Genomic DNA, 19,462 nt, shown 5'->3' with positions numbered 1-19,462 from the left:
AGTGACAGAGACAGACAATAGTGATAAATTATGATGAGAAATACACAGTGGCCATAAACCAACAAATTACTTTTGCAATGAACAGATAGTGGCATGAGTGTTGTTAATTGTCTTAAAGAAAACAAATTCACATTAAACCTAAATTAAACTGAATTTTTGAACTACTGGTTCTTTTCAATAATGTAATGATAATTCATAACAATACTTAATTACCTTGTGGTGAGCTTGTTTGGTCAATGACTACTTTCAAGGTCAAGAATTAATTTGAAGGTCAAGAAAAGTTGAACATCTGCAATTCAGTGACAACAGGGCAAACTCCATCTGCTGAGGAAGATCATATGAAATCATCGAAAGCCTCTAAATGAGCAAGTACTTACTTAACTTAACAGAGTCCTTTTACATAAAGGTGCTGTGTCTCTATTGTTTTTAGTCTCTTTAAAGGCATACTTCACCCAAAAAATGAGTCATACCTCAAATTTGCCACAAAAACTTGTTTTTCGTATAACTCCACAGGAAAAAATGAAAACACTGATTTACTGATAAAAACTGAAAAACTATATACCAAAACATCCATTTACAAACTCACACAAATGGTGAAATATATAACGCAGGCCTCACTTATCCAGTTGTATGCTCAGTACTCCCCCAAAACATGAACACGTGCATTTTCACCAAAACCTGACTATTTAAAACTGAACTGAAAGTGAGACTTACCAACACTCTTCAAAGCCACTGTAATAATGGGTGTTTTTGGGAGGCATGGGGAAAAAAAACTACCAAACCTTTTTTCCCCCAATTGATTTACAAATGGTTACTTTAGTGGGTGAAGTATTCCTTTAATATGTTACAATATTTGCCCTCTTTCTCTTTGAATTTGTTTCTTTTCCTAAACTGTCCGCCAGGTGGCGCAGTAAGCACAGACTTGAACAGTCCTGGCTCAGACATTTACAGTGAGAGAGAGTTACAGCTGCAGTGTCGGCAAAGATGTAATGGGCTCAGTTAACTCTGATTAGAGAAATAACACAATTGATTTAAAGCTATCTGTCCCTCCGTGAAGACATAACCCCGACAATTATTTTGTGTTGCACCAGGAGTGCCCATTAAATGAGAATTTAGCCGGAAACTAGATAAAGTGTTTATCATGGGACCCAGCCTCCTGCAAAACACCAGTGGTGCTAAAGTTATATGGAAGCAATGAATCATATAGGCCCCAGTTGTAAAAGTACACAAATATTTTAATTGCCTGTAATCATAAAACCTTAGCATTGCAAAGCTCTGTCTTGGTATACTGAAAACAGAATTATCTGCCGTTAACCCTTTGAAAACTGAGCAAATTGGTTTGATTTTTTACAAAAACATGGGGGAAAGGCTAAACTTGGCAAACAATGTCCCCAAATTAATAAAAGGTGATAAAGAAAGTTGCCTGAAAATAAGCCTTAAAAAAGGGTAGAATTATTATATATATTTTTAAAAAATACGGGAAAATGTCCAGAGCACAATATTCATAATAATCTTAATTATGTGTTTGAAATTAAGTTATGTATGCCGTCTCCCCATGTTTTTGAAAAAAATCAAACCAATTTGCTCAGGTTTCAAGAGTAACGAAAAAGTCAAATCTGAAAATAGTGTTTAGGGCTCAACGTAACCTCTCCGTACAGCTGACGAGCCGGTAACTCTGCTCCGAGTGCTCGTGCAGCACGTGCCCGCGCAGGTGTGGCTCTCAGGCTCGTGCCCGTCACCCCTCCCCCCAGCTACAAACTACAAACCCTAGCGGCGCGCTCCCGTGAAGTAATTCATTGTATCAGATTGAGACGGAGGAAGCAGCGAGCGACTCGACTGGTCGGAAAGGCAACTCTGCCCCAGCAAACACTGAAAAATACGACTGCTAGGCACATAAACTGCAGGTAAACTACTTTCTGTAATACCACATCATTACGAAGTGCTCTCTATCTCGTATTGTCGAGTTTAAAAGCGGACCGGGGTATTTTAAAAGTTGTCCGGAGCTTTGAGAGGCCGTGCTAGCAACGCTACAAGCTAGCGAGGTTAGCTAACGGTAGCTTTTCCCCTAACCGACCTCAATTTCAGTGCCGCTTCCGCACTTGCCACACACTTGTTCTCGGGAGAAAACTGCTGTATTCTGAGTGTAGGAGCTCATGTAGCCAAAATACCTCAGTCAGACTTTACCGAGGGCTTTCGTTAAACTGCGAAAACTTGAGTGATGTTTTTAAATTGATCCTTAAAGGCTGGCCTAGATTGGCGATCCAACGGTAGCCAAACAATGAGTCTCTTTTCCTGACTTGCCCCGGCTGACCGAGCGGCTTCCCAACGGCTCAGCGTCACTTCTTGAATGACTGTAGTGAGATTTAAATGTTAATGTTAATTTTCCAAACACTGAGGAACAACCAGTGTACTTGCATTCAACACCCAACCCGTATTTTCGCATTTCATTGGCTTCAGAACATATCAGTGACCATATTCACTATACAATAGGGGATTTTAAGTTATACGTTTTTCTCTTGCAAGGTTTTGTCATGAGCAATATCCGACCCTGAGAAGTCATATGTGTAATATATGTGAGTTTTGGTGTTTAGTTTGGATCGGGGCCACCCACCCATTCTTCCACTGCGGACACACTAGCCATCTGTTGCCTCTGTGATGACGCCATCTTTCTGGTGACCCACCCAGTGGCTAGCTGCTGGTTTTAAAAACAATGTTTGACTAAACACTGGGAGCTCTCACGGGCAAGTAACACAACTTTGTCTGTGCCTTGGCTATGATGGCTGGGAGCCATGTAGGTGTAAATATTTGATCACTTAGAACTGGGTGATACTCATAAAATTATATATTACCATATTCTAATTGACCACGGTTATTGACATAACAATCCTCTGGGTGTGAGCTGTCGTTTTTATACAGTAGTAAAGAAAAGCTAGAGACATGTAAAATGGTCTTGGGGAGAAGAGGCAGTAGTGTTCATGATATTCAAGCTGGCAGATGCATTTATTGTTAGTACTACCCTGACAAACATTGAGAAAAATGTTATTAATTATCTGTGAAGCAAAGTGAAAGGTATTTCTCCACTTATACAACAGTATGTAAAATCTTTGACAGTATTTAATAACATATAGTGTCAAGACATATGACATCCACACATGGATTTGAGTAAAGACTTTTTGAAAGCAGACTTTGATTTAAAAAAAAATGTTCAAATGTAATATTTTTGGATGGGGATTCAGTAAAATTCTTTTGCAATTCATTTCAGTTAATCACTTGTTTTATTATTCCTGCCAAATGTGGAAACGTCTCTAGAATTGCATCTGGTTCGCCAGAAGACACCACAGTTCCTTTTGCAGCACCTGAGGCAGGGGAGGGAGCGAGGCAGCGTTTACTGCAGGTTTACACGCTCTCACCCTTGAAGCTGTTAACTAACATCATATCCTCTCATCTACTGTCAAGGAGGAAGATTATTGTGACTGACTGATATCAATTTCACTAAATTGTCAATTTATAAATCTTGGTAAAAAAATGCAAGCATTCTTTCCATTATATATACTGCACATCAGTTTTCTTTGTGCCGAAGATGTGGTGTGATTTTTTTTTTTATCCATTTGTAAAAATGAGCATCTGCTAATCCTCTTGAAAATGCAATTAGTTGTGTCCCTCTTTTTTCAAAATGGGTCATTTTAAATGTTTATCAGCGATTTGTATTAACACTTTTTCCCGTGCAGCAGCTGTTCATTATAGTCTTAATGGTCTAATTGTAAAGCTATTAAGTTTTGGTTTGATTATAAGGATTGGAGTGTACATTTTGAAATGATTGTGCTTATTAACAAGGATCTGTTTATTGAGGCATTGAAAATGGCATTGATGATTACTCAGGTGGTTTGAATCTTATTGGCAATTTGTCCTTAAGTCAGAAGATTCAATGGTTCGATTAAAAATGTGATTGATCTTGTTGACTTTTAAATTCAGGATCCCTGACATGTTCTTGAGAACACACATGTTGCAGCTGTCATCTTCATCATGTAGGTTAGGCAAATTGTTGTGTTCTTTTATATGCGTGCTGCAAAGTGTACACAGTGGTAAAAATAATTATTTCCGGTTCGCAGTAATGGATTAATTTAAATTTTCACCGCCCACTGAAATGCATGTCAAGTGGCAGAAGATAAACACCCGCCAAGTTTCTGTCAGAAACTGAAATATTCATCAGCCAGCAGTCAGTTAGCCATCACTAAGCCGGGGCTAATTTTCCACGCTGAAGATTGCGTGGGGTACTTCCTGGCCTAAACACACACAGGCCTTTTGATGCAACTGTTGCCTGTGTGGGGTTTTCTAAAGGACAGGCTGATGAATCATCAAGCACACAGTAAACAGTTTAATAATACAGATAAAGCTGTGTCATACAAGGAAACAATGCAGGATGAAAAGTGTTTCACTTAACACTTTATTCTTCAGCGAAAAAAGCCACAGAATAGTTTTATGTTTGATAAAACGGTGTGGACACATGAGTGGGTTTGACTGGCAGGCCTGCTGTCAAAAAAATGATCTGTTTTAGTTTGATTGGATGACAGCTTACTGAATGCTTAACCACCCCAAAGGGGGAGACTAGATTTTAAAACAAGACCTATCAAATATTGTCTTTGATGCATTATGTGACTTATTTTTTAAGTAGCTAAGGAGAGTTGGATGAGCTGCTTTGTTAAATTAATGCAGGAATAGTTTTTCAAAAGGAGCACAATCAGTGCTGGCTCTTGTGTGTATGTGTGTGTAGCATGAATCAAATATTCCTGTTGAAAAAGTCAAGTGAATCACAAAATTGACAAGACGGCTTAACCCGGCTGCCAGTTGTCAGCATTCTACTTTCATTGACTGTGTTTATGACACCAGTGTTCCCCGATGCCCTCTCTGTGTCTATCCTGCTCTGTTCATTTGGTCCTGTTGGGGTCATCCCCATCTCTGTCATTATCCAATGTTTGTCTGTCTCCTGATTAAATCTCATGGTCTCACATGCAGGTGGGGGCAGAGATTTGAACATGTAGCCTGGTCCTTATTACCTAACAGGATTATACCTGATGCACTCAATTTTTGTTACTTTGACTATCAGCACAGACCGCATAACCAAACCTTTCTTTCCATGGTGTAAATAAACAGGGTCTGACTACGCTGAAAGTCTCTGCCCAGTTGTAGTGTTTTATGTCGGTGCAAGGCTCTACTGCACCTAACCGGTCTGTCACGTACACACCTGTGCAGGCGCGGAGAAACGTGGCCGTCACGAGTGCTACTAGTTCTGCAGCACTTAACTGTACAGGACATCCGCTCCTCTGCTAAACTATCAATGCTGCCAGTCAGCCGCTAGCTAGTATTGAGTGCATATTTGTGAAGGATAAATATGTTAGACATTAACACTGCCGCTCTGTAGTTAAACACCTCAAATGGCAAACTCAGCCTCCCACATTGTCAACAACAGGGCATTAGCTGTACTACTTCAATTCTTACCTTTCACAATAAAGGCCCATCACTACTTACCAGAGGGAACTTATTCACATGCTATACATGTGAATAAAACAGTTTGGACATCAGCTAAAATGTGGTTGTCTGCAGGCTGTATCTTAATTGGTGTTACATCATTTCCACAGGTTCACACATCCACTGCTTCGTTGCTTGACAAGTCTGTTTCTGGGCTGGCTGTTTGGCAGATATGACTAACATGTTAGCAACAGCTCTAGATGATGGTGTGTGCGGTTGTTGGTACTTTCACACTCTGTTTGTTGATGCCATGGAGCTCATGATTCCAGTTGTGAGTTGTCTTTCATTGGAAGACAGCTGGATTTAAGAAAAAGGATAGATTGTCACCCAGGTTTATTTCATGCGTCAAAAACTAGCTGAATCCAACCGATTTTCATCCAGACGTTTGTTTTACCTTTTGTCCTGCACTAAATATGGCAGGCTTTCTCTGGTCTCTCAGAAACTTGAAGCTTGCAGGCACGTTCAGCGCTGAGTCAGTAATTTACATATTCAGCTTATATTGGGCAGGCAGAGGACTGGGTGATGTGGCCACTAAAGAAAATCTCGGAATTGTCTTTTTCCTTTTTTTTCTCTTCCTTTTTTTGAAAGCCAATTTAAAGCAATAGAACAAAAGAAACCATGTTAGTAAGGCAAAGCTGGGCATATCACGCACTCAGCATTTGAGTCCGTTTCTGACCCAGTTTCGGTGTGACACAACTAGTTTTACTGTTGGCCCATATCGGGCGTTGTTTGCTGTAAATGGCAGGAGCAACGACCAGTGTGGTCCTATCAACTGCTCCCAACCAACTGTCAGATGCCAGAAGACAGCATACGTGCCTCTTTGATGTTTCATCCTCCTATTACAACTGATTTAAAGAGAGAAAAATTGGAAATAATGTGCTATCATGATCAGTACTGGTATAATGTAACAGACCTCCACGAGCAAGCAAACCTGCATTCCTCAGAGCCCTGAATCAAATCTTTATTGATAACTGTCAATAGCTTCAGCTGTTCACACAGGGGCCACCTGGCCATTTTATTTTCTTTTTTGCATGCAGAGTGTAAACACTTACTTTGTATGAGACTGCACAGTGTGAGCACATAAATAGACAGCTTTGGCTTTATATCACACAAAATTCATGCATATCGTATGAGTTGTAATTTAAAAGAAAACCCTTCTAAAACTGCCTCAAGCCATACTGTTTCTTTTATTTATTTATTTATACTGGTTAAAGGCAGGGACACCACAACAAGATTGACCAGCACATATTTTTTTTAGAACTTCCTGTGCACAACAGCTGAGCAAGACTAATAATAGACCAGCACAGTTGTCATTAGAAACATATTTTTAAAAATTAGGTTACCCCCTTTGTAGTCTTACCAATTTTTCTAATCAAAAACATAAAATTGAAATCATGAACAAAGCTTTTAGTATTGCTGATATTTAAGGGGTACTTGTGAACACTGCGCTTCCATTATTGAAGTTATAATTATGTAGTACCACGGCTTGATGTAAAAGTCAAATGGTTGTAGTTAGTCTGTTGTCTACTCATGAGCAATGAATCAGAGTGAGAATATCCTGGCTCAGTTTGCTTAGTTAGGGAGCTACTGCCCGATGACCCCCTCAGTTTTTGTCAATATTATACTACAATAACATTTCCATCAGAGTATATGCTGTGCTATTGTATGTTACCCTGGTCTTTTCAAACAAAAGTTCAGGCAATTCAGAGCTCAGACACAACAGTCTCCACCGCTAATGGAGATTTTCCTGTTGTGTTGCCTTTTTTGTGCACACTGTGCCCTTCCTTTTGTGTTTTGTCTGTCTTTATGCCCCTGCAATATGTTCTGCATCTTGTTTTCGTAAGGAAGAGGTTTGCATACTAACTTGGAAGTTAATAGACTGATAGTGACATTGATAGAAGCTGCATTGTATTACTAGTGTTAAGACTCCAGTTGTCTGGTAAGAAATAATTGGTGACTTGATGATGACTTTCTTTTAGGCACCTAGGCAGTCTCTGTTGAAACGAGGGCCATTGTTACTTACCCGGTGTACCCGCTGGTCGTACGTTTCAAGCATTGACCATACACCCACCTCGAGGCTACAGCTGCCCCCATTTTTGTCTTTTCCTTTTTCCTCAAGTCATGAAGTGAATGGTCTAATCTTTTTTGACACTGCTGTCCTACTTAGAGTATTCATCTACCATTTATAGAGTGCTTTCAGCACCTCACCATGCTTTGGTGCAATTCAGGGGTCAGAAACTAATGGGACTGAGGGCAAAAAAAGGCTGTGAAATTGAAATTATTAGGGAGCAATAATTGGCAAGAGGGACGAGTGCTTTTGTCTGTATTTTAATCAACTCATTAAGTTGTCAAACTTAAATTTACTAAAACTTTTTATGTGAATGTAACTAGTGTGCCCTATGGAACAAAGCAGGTGTCCTATGTGGAAACATGTTACGACAGTTTGAAAGAAGTCTGGTTTTTGAATGCACAGACAGAAGCTGAAGAAAATGTACGCAGCACAGTTTACAGAAGCTGAAAATGCCAGTTGCATACAAACTGCTGCATGGACAAAAAAAATCAAACAACGAAAAACTCAAGGGGAAGGAAGACAGACTGTTTGGGGCCATAGACTATCTTCTTATGCAAGGCCTATGCAATATTTAAACAAATTTTAACAGTACAGTCTTCTTATTTTATTTAACAGCAATATGCCAACAATTAAACCCCTGGTGTCCCATGTCTCCGATCAAAAGGGGTGAAAGTGATGCAGGGATTGAACCACTAACCAGGCTCTGTTCGTGCCATGTTACAGCCCCTGTAATGCTGCAGATCAAACTGAAGCACAGCTGATGGATTCAGAAAGAACAGGAGAGGTGTTTGGGAGCTAGTTCCCCATCACACCTCCTGCTGACTCACTGTGATGGAGATAGCAGGGTAGGGAAACATGATTGACACTGCAAAGTGCTGCACCTTTTCAGATAAAGGAGGAAATAACTCATTGGGGATATGATTTATTACCCTCTCTACGTGGGGTCCAGTTGTCCTTGTGCAGTTAGTACCTACACAGTACATGTACTGTGTTAGTGTGAAAGTTGTCTCTGCGGCAGTACAACCATGACAAACGAGGTGCGTTTGATGTGTACCTAGTGAATAAAGTGCCTTTTGGACACAATTCCTGTTCAAGTATGAAGGGAAATTACTGTTTCCTGTTTCATGGTCAGATCAGAGTCTGTTGTTGGCAAGATGTGACTATAATTCTGGTTATTATACATCGGCAAGAATTTAATAATTCGGAGGATTTTAAAAGAAAATCCACAACATTTTAATCTAGTTCCTGTGTTTGTGAGTTTCTGTAGAATGACATTTCCCAATATGGAGTGATCCAAGCCTCTCTCAGCCAATGACACGAGACTACATAACACTCATTTGCCCCAACTTCCCCTAACTTGGTTGGGCAAGCGTGTTCTCTCATACACACACACACACACACACACACACACGAGCACACACACACACACACACACACACACACACACACACACACACTGACAAGTCTGTTGGGTCTCTACTGTCATGAATTACTGGAAGCTCAGTTAAAATTAACTTCCTTGGAACTCACAGCAGCTCTTTTTTCACTGCGCCGTAATGACACCTTTATGTTGACACAGGTATGTACCTGCAGTGCAGGGACACGCACAAAAATTTGGGGAGCGTGGTGCAATTTTAACACAGCACCATACCCCATTATACTTTATCCTTATATTGGGAAGCTTAATCATAAATCATGATCAGACAGTTGATAATAGAATTGATTTATTGGATGAAACGGGACAACAATTCCATCCTAACGAACTGGATATGCAATTTGTATCAAGCTACATACAACTGTCACTGCCACCAGTCGGTCTTAAGCTTAATATGCAGCTAACCTGCTGTATGTTTTTGTGATTTCAGGTTTCCATCTACACATACTGTCCTCTTCTTTTTTTGGCTAACAAGCCTTCAAATATGAAATGATTTTTGCCTTTGTCAGGCCACTTGTGCAATATTAAATAAGCCTCAAGGTTTGGGAGCCTTTTGTATTTCAAGGAAAATGCATTAATCACAAATATGAAGACCATTACATTTCTGTCTTAGATTTTTTTCAGGTTCTATTAATCATCTCACAACCCCCTGAGAGACTCAGGTTGAGAGCCACTTTTTTTCCAGCTCTGTGGTTAAATGTGTCAAGTACAGTGTTGCATGGTGCACCTGCACTTTTCAACACTACTCCTCACATAGATTTGCTTTCATACCATGTATGTTGCACGGCATCTTCATGTTTTCACTTGTCTTAATGCATGAAATGGACTGTTTGACAGATCCTGTCATATGTACACAGGATAGTTAGATGTGCCTTTCCCCAAGTGATCACAAATATGTTTAATATTTTTAATTAGCATTAGGTATGTTCTTACATTTGCACTTCTGATTCTACTTAATGTCACGCTTTTCCTGTGGCTCCTTGATCATAACCTCTACCACCTCCTCCTCCTTCGTGTCTTCCTCCAGGGATGGCAGCCATCCGTAAGAAGCTGGTGATAGTGGGGGATGGAGCTTGTGGGAAGACCTGCCTTCTGATTGTCTTCAGCAAGGACCAGTTTCCTGAAGTCTACGTCCCCACCGTGTTTGAGAACTACGTCGCTGACATAGAGGTGGATAGCAAGCAGGTGAGACAACTGCAGTGATTCTCTGTCACAACCATTACTCTGTCCATAAATAGTCCTGTCAGAGTGGTGCTTCGGGGTAGATCCAAACCTGAGACACATTCTTGTTTAAGTGACTGCTTTGCTCGGTGAACAAATGCCATTCCACGACTGTGTGATGATGATATGATGATCTAAGATGAATATTTTACTTAAATCAACAAATTAACACAGGTTTTGCACCAACTATTGAGTAATCAACTGGAGTTTTATAACTGTCACAACTCATCCCTGAATATTTTAGTCTCTGCAGTAGTTGTGCTGGTATCAGGGCTCATTTTGTTCCCTGGGTGCTTAATCATGCTCAACGCTTTAATTCTACCTTCAGGGCCAAGAGAGTGTTGATAAAACTGCACTGTTCCATTTTCACATCTTCCCTCACATTGCAGCAGTCATCTGCTAAGTCTGGTCTGTTTCTTCAGACTGCTTTGTTTGGGCTTAGTCACAGGCCTTCGGGTTAATTTGTCAAAATATTTGTAGGTGTTTCTTGGTTGTCTTTAAGGTGTGAAACTGTTTTATCTGAAATCTAGTCAGTTGTTGTGCTAACTCACACTAAACAAGGGTCTTGTCATTGATTTGATTTTCTAGCAGTGCCCACATGTCGTATGTGAATACAAATAGATGCACTGATTGAACCCCCCAAAAAGCAGCACATTGTAGAGTTAGGACTGTGTTTAATACTCTGAAATTAGAAGAATATATTCTACTCTAGAGAGACAACCCTGGTGACTCCCAGGTTCATGATGTACTGTTCGTGTGCCACTCTGGATAACCGCAGCACCCGGCCCAACTCATCACTCATAAACCCAAACGTCCTGACCTCATTTTGGGTTAATGGGATTCTGGGACATCGAGTCTTTATTGACTGTTTGATTTCTAACCCTCTGTGCTGCTCAGAAGGACACTCCTTGGCCACATCTTGTCAAGTGTCCCACTTGTCCAAATGTCGAGATCTGGTTTTCATTCCTGATGTGGCTTTGTAGTCTGCTCACTCGGGGAAGATTTTATGTCGCTGTCACATTTTGTGCAGTTGGGGTTAAGAGCCATGTGCTATGGTGTGTATCAAGAACAAATACAGAGTTGGTGTACATGTTGTGTTTTTCTTTTGCCAGTTTGACACTTAAAAGACCATTTTATAGAACATTTAACCAACAAGACAAAGACGCTAATTTCCTTCTCATATTTTTGTAATTCTTTTGATCCACTATTTTTCTTCTCGTTAAAAAAGAAAATAATTCCAACTTGGAGCTATAAAAAGTTATCACAGTCCCGAGTCAGGGCGAGGTCCGTTGTAGCCCTTGTTTATTATCTCATTTATTTGCCGGCTTCACCTTGAAAGTTGTGCTGATCACGATGGACTTGGTGTATTAACTTCTCTGCCTCCCTTTTGTTCTTCCTCTTCTCTTTCTTGTTCCCCTTTTCGCCATGTTCCTTTGTCATTCTGTCTGCCCTGAATGTGCGTGTGTGTGTTAGGTGGAGCTGGCTCTCTGGGATACTGCGGGTCAGGAGGACTATGACAGGCTGAGACCTCTCTCCTATCCAGACACTGACGTCATCCTCATGTGCTTCTCCATAGACAGCCCTGACAGCTTGGGTGAGTGCAAACCACACACACAAACCTACACACATTCATGCATGACGCTAAGCACCACATCTCCGTCTTTCCTTTGCGCACACACACACACACACACACCCCACATCTTTCCATTTTCATATTAAGTTATTTCTGGAGTCTGTAGATGTGTGCTTATCCTGTTGTGACTCTTCGTACCACTCAGGGTGGGGGGGTGGGGTGGGGTGGGGGCTGCTTACATTTGCACACACACACACTGAGACTAATCATTTGTCATGCAATGGCATGCAGCCACATGCTGTAAAACAACAAGTCATGCCTTCTCTGTCACAGTGATTATGAGCAGCACTTCTGTGATCATATGGAAATGGATATGCATAAAATAAGGCGATAAAAGCTGCAGATAATTAAAGTGCTGGACATGAATTAAGCACGGTTAAAAGAAGGGGAGGTTACTATTGTAATAAAACAAAGGCACATTGTACTAAAGATTGTATTTTCATATTGTTCTACAAGACAATTTTTCAGACTTTACATCTCTGTTTAAAGCGGTGTTTTTGCTGACCAAGTTAACCTTTTTTTCTTTTTTTTCTCAACGCTTAATGCTCTGTTAAGATATGGAGGCTGTGTCTTTTTTTTCTCATCGTCAGAGGCAGAATTATCTTTGCAGTGACTCACATTTTAAATTAAATTACTTTGTAAATGTTGGTCTAATCAAAATGCTTGCATCCTGTGATTTAACTCTGTTAACTAATTTAAGATAAGGCTAATTACTGCGCCACCAAATAGCTTTTATGCAAGGTTTCCATTGTCTGCTTTTCAGTGTGGGTTTTCAATTGTAGCAAAAGGAAATGGTACTGGCATTTCCTATAAGTTGGTGGGATTCCTTAGGCAGTTATTAGCATTTCCTGTTTTTTAAGTGACACAGACACATAGAGGCTTAAAAGAATAAAACCTCTCCACTTTCACAGGACAAGAATGGGCTTAGCGCAGTACACATAGAACGAGAAAATATGCAAAAATGCGATTATAGTTCTGTCACTTTTTCTTTTATTGAGCTGTGATAGCCTTTCTTGCTAGAGAGTTTATTCCTCAGCTGAAAAAAATAGATTAATCAAGTCTATTATAATTGGCTCTGCAGTGAATTTAAGTTTGACAATCAAAATCACCACAGGCATGCACACACACACAAAATAAAATATGTGATCACTGATCTTGTCCTTTCTTCTCTGGATATTTTTCCTTCACAGAAAACATTCCAGAGAAGTGGACCCCAGAGGTCAAACACTTCTGTCCCAACGTTCCCATCATCCTGGTAGGCAACAAGAAAGACCTGCGCAACGATGAGCACACACGCCGAGAGTTGGCCAAGATGAAGCAGGTACGTCAATTCCTCTTTTGTCCAGCTCAAATAGCTATTTATGAACTATTATTGCTACTATTTGTAAACTGCTATTTACAAACACATGTTCAGGCCTAAAACAAAAGTAGTGAATTAGTAATAAGATCATTGAAAGTTTTTGAAAAAGCCATGGAATTTGGTGTGTGTGTAAAGTTACAGTGCTTTTCTGTGGGTAGTGTCCATGTAATGTGATTTAATGGTAAATGTATTTTCTGTTGCTGTTGAGGTAACATTGCTGTGATATGTTTTATTTACCATCACATACGTTTCTTTATTTTATCCACGCGTTCACCTCTCCCTACATGTTTGCCAGCTAGCTGAAATTATGTTTGAAAAGAGTTTGAATCTAATATGTTTGAAAAATGCCAGCAAGTGGGGCAAGAAAAGAAACAAAGTTGGTCTATGAAAAAATATGGAAAAGTTTTGAAATTTTGTCCATGAAAGTGGTTGAAAACCCTGTTTACAGGCGCTAGCTTTATTAGCTAGTATTTTCTCGACTTGCGGATATTCTGGGCTACAGTGAATATCTTCCTAAACCAAATTCTTTGTTGTCTCTCCATCAATAGGAGCCGGTGAAGTCAGAGGACGGCCGGGAAATGGCCGGCCGGATTGGAGCATCTGGTTACATGGAGTGCTCCGCTAAGACCAAGGACGGCGTGCGGGAGGTGTTCGAGATGGCCACCAGGGCGGCGCTGCAGGCCCGCCGTGGAAAGAAGAGCAGTAAATGTGTAGTGCTGTAAAATGGCCGACATATTTGGACTGTTTTCACCTTGGGCTACTGTACCCAGGGGCTAGGGCTCGGGAGGGACGGAGGGTATACTAGACGGGAGAGGGAGGGAGGGGAGGAGACGAGTGCAGTACATGACTACCGCTGTAAAATGGCTGTTTGTTGGACTGAATTTACCTGGGACTTTGGTTTGGGAATCTTTCATGGAGATGGATTGGTGGGTGGGTGGATGTAGGGGGTGGGGGTGGGGGGGTGACTACCGCTGTAAACCATTGGGCTCTTTACCTGTTTACCATCGAGATGGGAAATTAACACCAGCCACCAGCCAAGGGATGGTACATTTATTCTTTTCAACAAGCCACTTACACTGATGAAGATCGTTGCGAGATCCTGGCCCTCTCTGAAACAATCTAGCTTGAATAAAATTGAAAACGTTGCTGGTGAATTATGGGATGTTCCAGACTGCTTTCAGTGTGGACAACAAAAAAAAAAGTTTAGTTTCCTGCCTGGATGACTTAACAGGTGGATGGGGGCAAACAGACAGCACAGTAAATGAGTACCACTGTGAACGGCCACCAGTGGACTGTTTATCCCCAGGTGTTAATACCTGGGTGTTAGGGCAAGGCGGTGTGGAGTTGGACAGGTGTAGGGATGGAAAGAATGAATCTGCATACACCAAACCAGAGCCAAACTTGCCATTTTCAAAGCCTTGCACATTAAGCCTTCATGTTACATGCTGTAGTTACCTGGGCAGGTTGTTTAAACAGCCCCAAAAGTAGACAAATCACCAGTAAGCTATTAATCAAGTGCTCCTCAAAAATGGTGCTTTAAACAGTTATGAGTTTGATTAGCTTGCAGTGCATTTTAAGAACAAAAAAAAAAAACAAACATATTTCTTGTGTAAAATAAGGCATTTAAAAGTTGATTGGCTTGTTGTATCCACAGTGTTAAACAAGTAGCGACGCGCTGTCAGGTGCTCCGGGCTTAGTGTGTCGTGTTATCAGAGTGGCACGGAGCCACATGCTCACATGTCCCGCTCAGTGCCATTTAGTCTCCCACTGTGGCTAATCCCGCACTCACAGACGCGCAGTGACAAACACATGCAGCCGCACTCTGAGATGGTCTAATAGTGCTGTTATTTGCAGTTTGAATTGAAAGAAAGTGCTGGTTTTAAAAGTGAAACGGCTTGTAATTTTACAATTTGTAATGGCTCTCATCACCACCTGCATTCCAGTTGCTGCTTTAAATATTGGACATGTTACCATAGCAGCGTTGTAGAGGACAGCACGTTGTTTACTAACGTCCATAGGAGCAGCGCTATGACCCCCTCAGCGTCTCGGCTGATAATTAAAAGCTCCCACATGCTGGTGAATCTTTACTGAGGTTGGTTTGTCTACTTTGGGTGCTGAGGGTAAACATTAGACGTTGGGACTGCATCAGTGGAAGTGGCGGGTGAATCATGGCCCCACTGGATGACAAAGGTAGCTTCCTGCCCTACATAGAACAACCTGAGCAAAACGCCGCCACGGCTCAGCTCCCATCACTTCCTGTTCCACATAGCTGACTGCTGGTGCTCATCTTCCCCTGGTTTTAGACCGGGACAAAGAACAAGGAGAGGAGAGTATCGTGTTTACATGCACACCACTGATCTCCTTATTTGGGATGAACGACTATTCATTTTGTCTGTGTAGACATGTGTAAAGGTCAAATGTACAATAACAGAGCTAGTTCATGTTTGAGGAAAACAAGGTGCCTGAGATAAACCATGTTATCCGCCATAAACATGTCTGTCTTTTACTGGTTAACTGTTGGGACCTGCCATCTGCTTTAACAGGTGAAAGACAAACATGACACACATGATATGACCTTTTAAATCCAGAATACTGTGCAAGGAAATGCCAGAATTGTCCGGTTGGGCAGCCGGATAGATTTGGGGTAAAACATGCTTCATTAATTAGCAGAGAGAGAATGACTGCTGTATGTTGGGAATTTTTCATATATTGTAGAGGTCTTTCCATTCAAAAACTTTTAAAGAGTCCCCTGTCATATTTGGGAATTATCGGCCACCATCCTTCCTTGACTCTTCTGTGCATTTTCCTGGCAGATTCGGGCTCTCTCTACAGTGTTGAACCCTCCTGTTCTTCTTCCTGGCCTACAGGGAGGAGTCTGTTCCAGAAACTTGGGTCTTGTGTTGTTGTTTTTATACTTTATTTCCTGCTTAAAAGAAATCCTAAATATGTTGTCTATCAGTATTTAAAATAGGAGGTGGAAGACTATGGGACTGCTTATGTGTCGTCGCTTTAGTTTTATTCTTCTTTTGTGCTTTACCTGAATTTTTCTGATGATTTACAATTGGTTGTAACAACCCGTCAATCATCCCTGCCAAATGCTGTTGTTAGGCAGTCAGGAGAAAGGCTGGCCTCTCGGCTGCCTGTCTAGAGCATCGCCGGCTCTTTTTCTGTTCATTGTTTTGAGCACAAACTCAGCTGAAAAGACAAAAAGGAAAAAACGATGTAAGTCTCCTTATTATGTACAAATCAATTTTATTTCTACTTTTTATTGTATTTTAAAATCCTGATTTTTTTTGGATGCTGATGTAGTGACGTAAACAAAGGAACAGGAAAACCAAGCTGTATGCAAAGTCTGTAAATATAAAATGTGGGTTTGTTCATACTAGACTATACACACACGCACAGGACTGGAAACTGTATTTGTAAACTAGCTTTGGTTTGTGTAATAAATTACTTTCTATAACACCCAGCTCCTATTCATTGTGGTCTCAGGGGAGGATTGTAAAGAGCTCTTAAGTTCAATCAATATACATGAAGTATGAATGGACTGATGGATCAGTTCTTTCATCAGCTGGCGGTTTTATTCATGTCTACAGATTAAATGTGGACACAAGTTGCACATAAGCACATAAACTAGGCTAAATGTTATTAGGAAACAGTTTAGGGAGGACTGATATTTTATAGACTCGAATGGGTCACGTCACTTTTGGAACAGCAAATTATATACTTAAATGCGCCATCAATTACGTGTTTATAATAAGACAGATGATGGTTGCGTCGGCCATATTATAAACAACGATGAGAGTTCATACCGGGAGGAAATCAACCATCTTGCAGAGCGGTGCACAGAAAACAACCTACTTCTCAATGTCAGCAAAACCAAGGAAATTTATCCAAAATAGTGTTTACCATTGAGAATAGTAAATTGTCTCATAATGTTCACATGTAAGGTGACCTTTTTCTTAATTTGAATGAAATCCCAGTCACGCTCTTGACTGACGAGCATGACTGTGGTCACTGTTAATACTCATCTTCTCAGTGTAACAGACGTGAGGGCTGACCATCTTACCACATCCCTTCTTATCATTTTAAATTTGGACTTATTAGTGAGTGGGAATTACTTTTTGGTTGAGGCCCACAGCAGGTGTGTAGAAAAGAGGGAGTTGCATTAAAAGCAGATTTTATGGTGGAAAACTGAACCAGCCATTCTTGAAATGTAGATTTTTAATTAATGTTGTCTCCACACTGTAAAGCTACACCCTGAAATCACAGATTGTTAACGTACGTTATTACTAAATGACAATACTTCCTCATGGAGGCAAATTGTGTTTTTTCTCCACATTAATTTCATGAGTTACTAGTCACACATTCATATTATAAACCCACCGATATATAATGATGTATTAATATAGAGCCAAATACCCAGCAGTATAAAAAGTAATTAAAATTAGCACCACTGTTACCAGCTGCAACATTTAATGAATGTATTAATGCATCAATTACTATAATCTAACTCATAATTTCATTCTGAAATGAATCATTCTGCATCATTAAAACATTTACCTTTGGTACTTCAAATACATTTTGATGCAAGTACCTTAGTACTTTTCTGTTTTGTAAGAGTTTGAATGCAGAACTTTTACTCATAACAGGCTATTTCTACACAATGGAATTGCTGCTTTTACTTCAGTTAAAGATTTGAGTCTGTCCGCCACGGCCAAAGGGTCACAGCTGAGTGTCAGAAACAGTGCATGTGTTATTATGGCTCCTGTTGGACACTATATAGCAGTAAATAAAGATAACAGATTATCAGTGATGCATGCAATAATGGTATTAAGTATTTCTGATGCAGAGCTACAAATTATTGCAAAAAAGAATGACTGCCCCTTTTGATTGGATGAGACTTTCAAACAGAGCATCAAATATCAAAGAGGTTACCTTTTTAAGACTTCAGCTGCATATCATTACACCAACAGGCCACTGCTCTATGAGTGTGGAGCTCTTCCCAACTTGAGCTATAGTTACGCTGTGTTTTAGTGCACTGCAAATAAAAAGTGTCATACTCTTAACACAAAATTAAAATGAGGTAAACATATTAACTTCACGTGTATTCCTGTTATTGCAGCTTCCATAGTCTCGTTTTACAGAGATAAGACTCACTGGGATGACTGCTGATTGAGGAGCGGAAAGCAACACCACCCGTACATGTGCCAGCAGCCTCGCTGTGAGGCCTGTGCTGCAGAGAGAACGGAGTGTGTGGGATGCTGAGGTGAGGCAGTCTCAGCCTGTGTGGGATGATGCTGGATGTTGTGGAGTAATATTGAGGAGCTGCGAGTGTGTGCAGAGAGTGCGGAGCCGCTGTGACCAACAATAAAACACAGCAGTTGTGTAAGGCAGCGCGGAGGAGTGGAAATCCAGGAATAAAATGGATGTACGAGCAGGACGGCGCTCACAAGGAGCAGGCTTCTTACAGTAGCCTTTTCATATAGAGGCGTATATTTAGACTCACATGCAGCACAAATCACATTTTCACAACTGATGTCGAACAAACCGTGGCAAAAATCTCTCCCCGTCTGATTCTGTTTTGATTTGAGCGACTGAGAGAAGTAGAATAGCCAATTTGTTTGGTATTCATGGATTTAACTACAGGGGTATTTCAATAAGGGAAAGCGTATAGACACAAAAACATGTCTCCTTCATTGCCCCTGTGCAAGCATCAGTTATAGGGTGTAATTTAGTTTGAATGTGAAAACTTTGTCGTAGGAGTCAAAATAAAAGATGCAAGGATCAGAATTGTGAGCTTATGTTTTTTTTTTAAAAAAAGGTGCGTTTGGACGACTTAAAAAGTATGTTTCCTACATTCCTGGCTTTCCTGCTGTTATTGCATACCATTCAGATCACAGGTCACACTCTAGTTTCCACATTATTACATAAGAAGAGTGCCCAGAGCAGCCTCTGGTTATACAGGAGACTTGTGCGGAGAAGCAGGAGGAGGAGGAGGAGGAGGAGGAGGATAAACAGGTATAGAAGATGGGAGTATATATAATAGGAAGAGGCCTCCAATGATGGATTACAAGAGGCGTAGTGGGCGGATGTGAGAGGAAACGAAAAGTCAGTTTGTGCCTCTCTGAGTGAAAATGACTCCATGAATGAGACGAGAGCACTTTTTGCCTGTACTGTAAAACACTACACCATCAGCCAGGACTCAGCCAGTCG

General features: G+C 40.7%; 1 protein-coding gene across 1 annotated transcript; it reads left to right on the top strand.

Annotated features, from left to right (window-relative positions):
- The first annotated feature begins 1,752 nt into the window (after positions 1–1,752).
- Positions 1,753–16,711, top strand: rhoab (ras homolog gene family, member Ab). The gene is made up of 5 exons (XM_042491029.2): positions 1,753–1,904; positions 10,060–10,217; positions 11,727–11,847; positions 13,077–13,207; positions 13,795–16,711. Exons 2-5 carry the CDS (start codon positions 10,062–10,064, stop codon positions 13,966–13,968), a joined length of 582 nt encoding a protein of 193 aa, XP_042346963.1. The 5' UTR covers positions 1,753–1,904; positions 10,060–10,061; the 3' UTR covers positions 13,969–16,711.
- The last annotated feature ends 2,751 nt before the right edge of the window (positions 16,712–19,462 follow it).

Source organism: Plectropomus leopardus, chromosome 9 (assembly GCF_026936395.1).
Source record: "Plectropomus leopardus strain MGB_pleo_1.0 chromosome 9, ASM2693639v1, whole genome shotgun sequence".
NCBI lineage: Eukaryota > Metazoa > Chordata > Actinopteri > Perciformes > Serranidae > Plectropomus > Plectropomus leopardus.
Note: the sequence above shows the minus strand (reverse complement) of the source record. Positions and strands in the feature narration are given on the sequence as shown.

Excerpts from the sequence above, each read along its gene's own strand:
- rhoab (XM_042491029.2), top strand. The coding sequence starts at position 10,062 with ATGGCAGCCATCCGTAAGAAGCTGGTGATAGTGGGGGATGGAGCTTGT. Across the intron at positions 11,848-13,076 it reads AGACAGCCCTGACAGCTTGG|AAAACATTCCAGAGAAGTGG; the intron begins GTGAGTGCAAAC and ends TTTCCTTCACAG. Across the intron at positions 13,208-13,794 it reads AGTTGGCCAAGATGAAGCAG|GAGCCGGTGAAGTCAGAGGA; the intron begins GTACGTCAATTC and ends CTCCATCAATAG.